This window comes from Staurois parvus, unplaced genomic scaffold (assembly GCF_062004578.1).
Source record: "Staurois parvus isolate SC_StPar_1 unplaced genomic scaffold, SC_StPar_1.0 ptg000541l, whole genome shotgun sequence".
NCBI classification, from domain to species: domain Eukaryota; kingdom Metazoa; phylum Chordata; class Amphibia; order Anura; family Ranidae; genus Staurois; species Staurois parvus.
The window spans coordinates 64169-73663 of NW_028318337.1; the positions used below are offsets into that span (position 1 = coordinate 64169).

General features: G+C 40.1%; 1 protein-coding gene across 1 annotated transcript in view; it reads left to right on the forward strand.

Annotated features, from left to right (window-relative positions):
- Positions 1–8297, forward strand: part of LOC149451379 (CTD small phosphatase-like protein 3) — a 64343-nt gene extending 56046 nt beyond the window's left edge. Inside the window, exon 11 of the mRNA XM_089690730.1 lies at positions 8141–8297. Within this exon, the coding sequence (XP_089546856.1) occupies positions 8141–8203 (63 nt within the window). The 3' untranslated portion in view covers positions 8204–8297. The remainder of the gene's footprint in view (positions 1–8140) is intronic.
- The last annotated feature ends 1198 nt before the right edge of the window (positions 8298–9495 follow it).

Genomic DNA, 9495 nt, shown 5'->3' on the forward strand with positions numbered 1-9495 from the left:
TCATGCTTAACTAAAATCTGATGCAAAGAATAGTCTTTGTAAGTATGGTCAGATTTAATAACACATTTGGAACTGCAAGATTTTCCAGTGCCAGTAGTAATTAACATCTTCTGACCTAAGACCTCAAAGCTGAACTAATAACATTTTGGGACATCATACCTAATCTTTTATGTACAGTCCCATTAGCATACACAGTCACATACACATAAGATATTATACACATGGGGCAGGATTGAAAATCTTTGAGTAGCAAACACAACAATTAGTACTGTCTTGATAAGGACATGGTTTATTGTCTCAAATCCGTTTGACATCTTTCAACATCAGCTTTATTTGTAACTCTTGGCATTTGGTTACATGACATATCAGAACCACAAAGGAAGTCAGTGCTGGAAGACTTCCTCTGTTCGATGCTGTAATCTCCAGTCTGACCAGTGTGTAGGTTGCTTTATAAAGCCCGGTTTGTGTCACTTACTGTGGGTCTCACTCTAATTGATGCATAGATGGTGAACTATCTCAATCCAGAGCCACCAGCCCAACATGTATAATTTTTTTAAATGGTAAATTATGAAATCTTACAATTTTACAGGACAAACAAAACCAGATACATAAATGTACATAAAGCACACAATATAAATTGTACAATATAAGAAACAGGTCCATTTTGTTATGTTGTGTGCATCTGATGACAGACGGTTATGTTTCAACAGAACTTGTGCAACAAGCACTTGAGAATGCCATATATACTGTATTAACTCTGTACGATAGAGCTTTTCATAGTTATACAGTATATGATGTTAACAAGCAATTCTGTGTGGGAACCCTATTGATATGAATAAACTTTATTTCCACCTATAATTCATATCAGGTTTGTATCAATAAGGTCAATTCACAAAAGTCTAGCATAGCAACAGTTTAAATGATAGTCAGTAGTGAAGACACCCATCCTGACCAAATTCTGTCTATCTATTCTAGGATAGGTGGATCAGGGTCTTTCTTTCCTTAAGTACACATTTTTGTTTTGTTTTTTGCATAAAAGTATAAGTAACAAAACAATGATTTGTTTATGCAGTTCCCAATTCTTACCCTTTGATATCCCACAATAGGCAGCATGCTGGAATGCATATATTTAGCAGGGATAATGGTACAGTGATAAACTTAGTTACTGTATACCAGAAATGTCTAGTACATGGACAATTGCATATCATATGGTAGAGGATGCCATTTTCATAGTGGTATAGGTATGGGAATCCTCCTCATTTTGTGTAATCTGTATAATGTGTAATAAATTCTATGTATTTTAATTGAATTGACAGTAAGACAGTGTCTGGAGATTTAACTTTGATCATTTTTATTTAAAAGTTTTCAATCTGGGAGGTTTGTAGCCTTTTATTCCTCAGTCAACGTTGTGTAATGTGTCTTGCTGTATAGAAGCAGAAAAATAGGAATTGGGAATAATACATTTCTCTTGTAAATCTTTAAATAGGTTTTAAAGCCATTATTTTTAAAGGGTTGATGGCAATTTATTGAATTCCAAAAGAGATGGGTTGTGCCAATAAAGGAGTATTAGGAGAAAGGGATATGGATGAGTCAGCAATTCTGTTTCTACAAATATGATTTTTTTTTTTTTTTAAGAGACATCCTTAGTATGGCAGATCAAAAATGGGCCATTTCTGTAGAGAAGATTACTGAACGCCTAAAACAATTAGATGAACATGTCCTGTATGGCCACAGTGGCATTATTTAAATTTGGAAATATACACTAGTGTATATGAGTTAATTGTGACACTAAATAGTACCCCTGCAGAATAGGAAATACTAAGCTGCCACTTTGTACAGGCAACTGGAGAGTTTGCAGGGATATCCTGGGGGAGTTGAGGCCCTAAAGGAAAGAGGACACAATGGAATACATTTTTGGCGTTCTTAGGAATATAAACTTGTGCATTATGTAGAGCATATCAGAAACTTGGGCTACTTATTTAAAATTATTTTCCTACCAACATTTTCAGTTGGTACTCGACCCGGAGGAGAATGTCCTCAGTGTAGTCCTCCCACATATACATGCATAAATACACTAATATGAATTCTATTTACACATTTGGAAATATACACCTATTTACAACATATATAGATACACAGACTGGTATTCCTCTTTCAGGTAGCCTTTTTTAGTGAGGGCTGAGCGAGCTGCCTACCTGCCAGGAAGAGAATTCCATCATTCCTAGGAATCTACTGCGGCGCTGTGTGAGCAACTTTACCAGGGTCCCCCGCCACTCCCTTCTGCCCCCTAATCGGTGACCCCTTTTTCCTTCTATTAACGCTGGGAGAGGACTGCCCGGCCTCCCCTGGATGATCTCACCTACCTCGGAGCGATAACCGGGCTACTCCAGCTGAAATCTGATCGGCTCCACCTTCATCAGCGGATCGGGCACGTTGGATTTCTACAAACTTGTTGCTCTGCTTTAACCATTCACAGAGCGGGTGCACCAATACTGGCAGCGGATGTCGGATAGTGAGGGATACCAGACCTGACCAGACCTTAAAGGGACCTCCAGTTCTCTGAGACTATCTCTAAATGCACAGATTGATTGCGTATCTAGTGAGTGCGCAGTCTTTATATCTTGAGATTTATCACCATCCTATTGGATCAGATCACTGGATCCCGAAGATCGTCACGATCTCCCACGCACCTTATTTTTTGGACTTTAATTTGGCACTTTGCACACCGATAGTCACTGTATAGTGACACATCATACCACTGTCTAATCACTTTATTGATGTGCTAACACCATATCACTATGATCACTCATCTCGTAACCTGTTACATTTGAGGTGTATATGTGCAAATTGTCTTGGCAATAACAACACGTTTCATATGGTACTACTAAGTCACTTTATTATTCATTTATTGTACTTTGGTATCATTTATGGTTTTACCTATTTATTCCATTATTGATGTGGTTATTCTTAGCGCTACACCCTGCTGTTTGTTTATTTTAGAGTTTTTTTGGCACCTTTGTTGTTTAGCAGCTTACAGACTTTTAGCACTCGCTTATCCTCTTTCTTTTAGCCTTTTTTAGTGACCTTTTGGAGAAGTAATTGCCTTATTAAGCAGCCTTACAAAATAATATCAAATAGGCTTCAGCTTTCATACCTAATTCTACATAAGTAAATTGACAGGAGACAAGATGAAGATTCACAGCGGTCCAGGAGGGGGGTACATGGGAGATAAAATAGGAGTGGCTTAGGAAAAAAAAGACAATACCAATGGCTTAATTTTATAATGAAAACTGAAATTCTGGTACAAAAGGTGAGCTAAGCCTACAGTATAAAATTTTGTACCTGCAGAGTCTGCCATTAGCAGCCTTCCTTTTGCAGGCTGATCATCCTAAGTCAGTGCCTCACAATTAGCAGCAGGTTTGTCAGTCTTCCATGTGTGCTTTTGGGGTTTTTGCCCTCGTGGTGATGTATTGCATATCTGGTGGTCATGCCCAAGACTGATTTGGTTTTTGGTCTCCTGTGTTTGGCCTCCTTTTTACTTTGTTCCATCTCCCCATATGCCAGGATGCTTGGTACGCTTTGCTTCACTGTCCCATACCGGGCCTCTTGGCTCACAAGCAGAAGTTGGCTTCCTATTTGGTTTTGTCGGCCACTAGAACAATTGCTCAGGCATGGAAGCGCCCGTTTGTCTCTCTTCAGGGGATGCAAGAGCCTATGACCACTTGTCATCTTTTTTTCCTTTTTGTACACCTCCTTCCTTACTGTTTATGTTATACCACTGTTTTTGTCATTTATGTGCCATTGATAGCCCCTGCGTGGGCACACCTTTTGCATTGTTGGTGTTAGAGCACTGTTTTTTTATGTGCAATCGATAGCCTCTCCGTGAGCTTGTCTTGTCACTCCTTTTTTTTTTTTTTAATGTTTCTAAACTAATAAAAATCATTGAAATACAAAAAAAAATTCAGATTACAGTGCTTTTTTAAGCATATTTATTAAAATACTGGATTTATGTAGTGCCAAGAGAGACAAAAATGTTACAATACATTTTGATACAAGAAGAGCTTACAATCTAAAGGGGACAAGTAGTAAAAAAAAGGCAACGCCTTACAAAGACGTTCAAAACACAATTTTTAGGTGGAAGCAGAGTAATCGTTTCTGAAAAGGTGGATTTTTGCCTAAAGGTTAACAGTTTAGGAGACAGCCAGACAGATTAGGATACAGAGCTCCAGAGGCTCTGAAAAAGTCCTGGTAGGTGAGCATGAGAGGAAATGACGAGGAAGCTAGCAAGGAAGAGGTTTTGGGAGGACTGAAGTGGACGATTTAGGTAATATATTAAGATTAGGTTGGTGATTTGATGAGTTGTGGAAGGATTTATATGTATTAGTTAACATTTTAAATTGTATGCATTGGGTTAGAGCAGCGGTTGTCAACCTGTGGGTCGCGACAACTCTGGGGGTCGAACAACCCTTTCACAAGGGTCACCTAAGACCATCGGAAAACACATATTTCTGATGGTCTTAGGAACCGAGACACCGCTGCTCTATCAGTCTCCAGGCGGGTCTGCCCACATGCAGATACGTCCACATTTCCCTGGACCGCGATGTGTGCGCGGGATGACATGCCGCCCCTGTCATCTGGCCACATCCCCGGTTTCACTCAACAGCTCCGCCTCCTCGCTAGTGATTGGCCGCCGGAACTGTAGCTTAGGAGAGGCACACAGGCGGCCAACCACCGGCGAGGAGGTGGAGCTGAGCAGCAGCGCGAAGATCAGAGAAGATCGAGCGAGGGAGTGGCTGGAGAAGGAAGACAGCTGACAGGTAAGTGTCTGTAGCGTGCAGATGGTGCTGCTGCAGCCAGGTATGCTGGCTGTAGATGGGAGAGGGAGGGAGCAAGCCCAGGCTAAAGCAGGAGTCAGCAAGGTAAGTATCATTGGTGTCAGTGGGAGGAATAGTGCCCCATCATTGGTGTCACTAATACCAATAATGGGGCACTATTCCTCCCACTGACACCAATGATGGGGCACTATTTCCTCCCCCCCCCATTGACACCAACGATGGGGCACTATTCCTCCCCCCACTGACACCATCGATGGGGCACTATTCCTCCCCACTGACACCAATGATGGGGCACAATTCCCCCCCACACTAGTATCAATGATGGGGCACTATTCTCCCCCCCCCCCAACACCAATGATGGGGAACTATTCCTCCCACTGATACCAACAATGTGGCACTATTCCTCCCACTGATACCAACGATGGGACACTATTCCTCCCACTGATACCAACAATGGGACACTATTCCTCCCACTGACATCAGTGATGTGGCACTACTCCTCTCACTGACACCAAAGATGTGGCACTACTCCTCCCACTGCAAAATTACAGTTATGAAGTAGCAATGAAAATAATTTTATGGTTGGGGGTCTTTACAACATGAGGTACTGTATTAAAGGGTCGCGGCATTAGGAAGGTTGAGAACCACTGGGTTAGAGGAAGCCAGATGAGGGACTGGCAGAGAGGGGCAGCATCCACAAATTTATTAGTAAGGTGGAGGACTCTAGAAGCGATATTCATGATAGACTGAAGGGAGGATACTTTGTGTAGAGGGAAGCCAGTGAGAAGGGATTTGCTATAGTTGAGGCAGGAGATAACCAGGGAGTGGACTAGTTGCTTTGTGGTGTAGTTGATTACTGTGGGGCAATATTTGGAAATGTTAGAGGTCAAGGCGGCAAGATTTAATCAGTACTTAGATGTGAAGCCCAAAGGACTGGTCAGACTCTAGAGTTACACTTAAGACCCTGGAATACATACAGGGACTGATAGTTGTGTTATTGATATTGATGGTAAAATCAGGGATTGTGGGGGGGGGGGGGGTGTATTACAAGCTCCGTTTTTTTATTTAATTTGGGAAAGTGGTGTTTATACTAAGTTGCTCCAGTAAATTAGTAATATGTGAGGCAATCATGGTGGGGCTGAGAAGTAGAAAGAAAGATCTGGATGTCATCGGCGTACAGATGGTATTATAAGCTGGGAGGCTAGTCGATAACCTCCTATGGCTTTCAACACGCTTATTAAATTCAGTTTCACTTAAAATTAAGAAGCAGTCATTTAAGTGCCACCAAATGTAGGTATATAAAGATGGAACATTGAGCTAGTGGAATATAACTGAGGATTAAGGGGGTATGTAATCCCAAAAACTAAAAATTTTATATATTACACCTTAGTAATCCTTTTAGATGGGATGGTGGAAGAAGTTTTTTTCTTATGACTATTTTTCCATTATTTTTATATGGTATTTCTGCAAATTACACACTGAGTGGCTATGCTCACGTCTCCACTGTATCTGTTACATGGGGGCTGTGGAGATAAGTGTTTACAGAAGAAAGGTAACAGGTAGCTCACAGGAAATAAGGACACTACATTTGTGGCAAGATCAGCAGGTATTTCCTGTACTTACTGAAAATGTTCTGAAACCTAATTCTTTTTCTTGGGTTTAGTTATCCATTACCTAGCTGGTAAGGCTAGGAGAGTGGAAGCCATTTTTTAATTGGTAAGGGTGAAAAAAAACCCGACCCTATTGTATAAACCATATTTAGTGGATGTGACAATCAGTTTGAGTGGTCTTCAGTGGGTGTCAATAGCTTCTGCTGTCTAATCTCACCTCATTATCATTGATATCTGCTGCCTTGTTTCCTAATCCATTCCAGTGTCAAAAATGCATGCCACTTTCATTCTGCTCCTGTATAACTTATACCTACTACCTCTGCTCACATCCCATTCATCCTGTCAATGATTTCAGCTGCATAATCAACATCCTATTTCATAATTGCTAGTTTCCCTCTTTGTTTTGTTTGTTCTACTTTGTTGTCTGATCCCTATTATATCATCTCTCGTTGGATGCATCAAAGCGTTGGATGCAGTGGTGTAAAGCACGCTGCCACTGGACTCTAGAGCAGTGGAGACGTGTTCTCTGGAGTGATGAATCACGCTTCTCTGGCAGACCGATGGATGTGTCTGGGTTTGGTGGTTGCCAGGAGAACGGTACTTGCCTGACTGCATTGTGCCAAGTGTAAGGTTTGGTGGAGGGGGGATTATGCTGTGGGGTTGTTTTTCAGGGGTTGGGTTTTTAACACAAAATTGGAAGAAATACAGATCCGTGTGAAAGCAGTCTCAGTGATAGATTCACAAACTGGGCAGTTGTTAGCTAGGGTCTATTAGATTGTGCTTAGGATGCTGTTAACTGCATACTGTATATGGGGGGATGTTAACTGTTATGGTCTGTAATGTTGCTCTCCACTCGCCTACTGAGTTTTAAGGCAAGGCATTTCACTGGTGGCAAACATAAGTCCTATTCTGAATGCGAAGCTTTTTTTAACCACTTGTTTTCAGGGCTTGCTGCTTCTTTAATAAGGCCCATTTATCCGTCATTGGTATGTTTGTGTAATGTCAGGTCCTTCGGGGGTCATTGCTACAGTTAATTGATAAGCATCACTATCTAACAAGCAAGCAAGCAGTGTTGCTCCCATAGTATGAGGCCACATTTAACCCCATTGTTGCACCATTCTCTTGTTTAAAAGGGTCCTCAAACAGAAAATTCATGTTCACAGCATTTTTAAACAAATTACAAAGTTATACATTCAAAAAAGAAACATCACTCTATCCAGCACCATAAAATATGGATTGCCTTCCTTCCAGAGTTGGCAAATTTAATGTGATTAACAAGTACAATTTCCACACTTAACCTTGAAAATCAAGCAGTTTTCTTGCTGACAATTTCTTATAGCTCAGTGAGAAGCTTTGTTCTCATCATTCCAAGTAAATACACTGTTTAATAACTCATAAAAGCAATGTTCCACATATTCTCCAAAATGTTGCTATGAAGCTACAAAACATTATTAGTGCTGGGATGGCATCACTTCTACAATAACTTTTTTTTTTTTTTACAACTGTTCACACAAGCATCTCTAACCCCCCCCCCCACCCCAAAACTTCTTAAAGAGCATGTAGTGAAGTTCTTTTTAAAAAAATGTTCTTGTTTATGAATATACCTAATTATAGGATAAATTATAAGGCATAGTTTTTGTTCCTAATTTTCTTCTCTCCCTCTCTTTTGAACTATGGAATTCTTCACCTGAACAGGATGATGTGCGTTCGGTAATTGCAAGCCAGTTTCATCTTACCAAGCTGGATGCAGATATTTGAGAAAATGTCATGCATGTTTTAAATTATCTGTGTTGTTTTTTTGTTTTGTTTTTTTTATCATTTTAATAATGGTTTTATGTCCTAATTTATGATCCTGTATTTTATTCAATAAAGTTTTTACATTTATTGAAATGTACAATATGGATAGCTAAAATGGAATCTGAATTATCTTGACATCTTGTTTACAATTCAACCAACATTAAGTAGTGTTTTGCTGATTCGTTTCAGTCTTAAAAAAAAAGGATGTCAACTACATGCAGAGATCTTAAAGCTGATAGTAGCTAGTAAAGCCCAAAGAATACTTTTTCAAGCTCAGTTTGTCATTTCTTGTCTGTTATCAGCGCTGCTTCAAACATACAATGGGACCGGTGCTGCTTATTCCTTTTTCTTTTATTTTTGTATATAAAATATACAATATAAAAAATCTGTCAGGCCAAATGCTTGTGATTCAATCAGCAGCTGTAACAAATAATTGCTAAAAAAAAAATAGATCACATAACTCCTCCCTATGGAGTAGGCTCCACAAGGAGCAAGAGTGAGCTATTCAAAATCTCATAAGGGGGCTGCCAGTATATAGTTTAATCACTTGGTAGCAAGAGATCCAAATTCTTTAGTAAAATATATTTCCCTTATCTTAAAGCTGTATTAAACCCAAAAGCAAACATTTAATATATTGATGTGTATGTGATGGGTAAATTAGTTATCTTTTTTAAGCTTTCTTTTTTTTTTTAACCTGGTGATCTTGGCAGTAAGGCTGGCCATAGACGGGCTGTTTATTGGCCGAATTGTCGGCCGATAAACGAAAAATCGGTCGCTGCTGTCATGGATGCTGCCACCAATGCTGATGAAAAATGGCCATTTTTCGTGGATTTTCCAGCATGACTGATAAAAGAAACGAGACGATCTGCAAAAAACGGCTGACGGCAGTGCCTCACTAACGGTATGAATATCGGCTGATAAATGAGCCGTCTATGGCCTGCATAAGTCAGTAAGCTGCCCTTCAGATTTAGCAAACCATTTACTACTGACGGGTTCTTACAATTATCTTGATTTTATATAAATCTTTTATGCCAAAAGGAAAAAAAAACTGTTGCTGTAACTGCTTATAAGGTGTTAGCTGGAGTTTGGCTTTGATTTTGTAGTTTATTTACATCTGTTAGTGCATCTCCCACTACTCCACCCCCCCTCGACTCCTGCCACCTCAGTGCTGCTGTCCAAAGGTGCCTCTGCTTCTTCATCCAGGGTGTAGGCACTCTAATATAGGGTGTGTGTTAATGGACAGATCACCATGT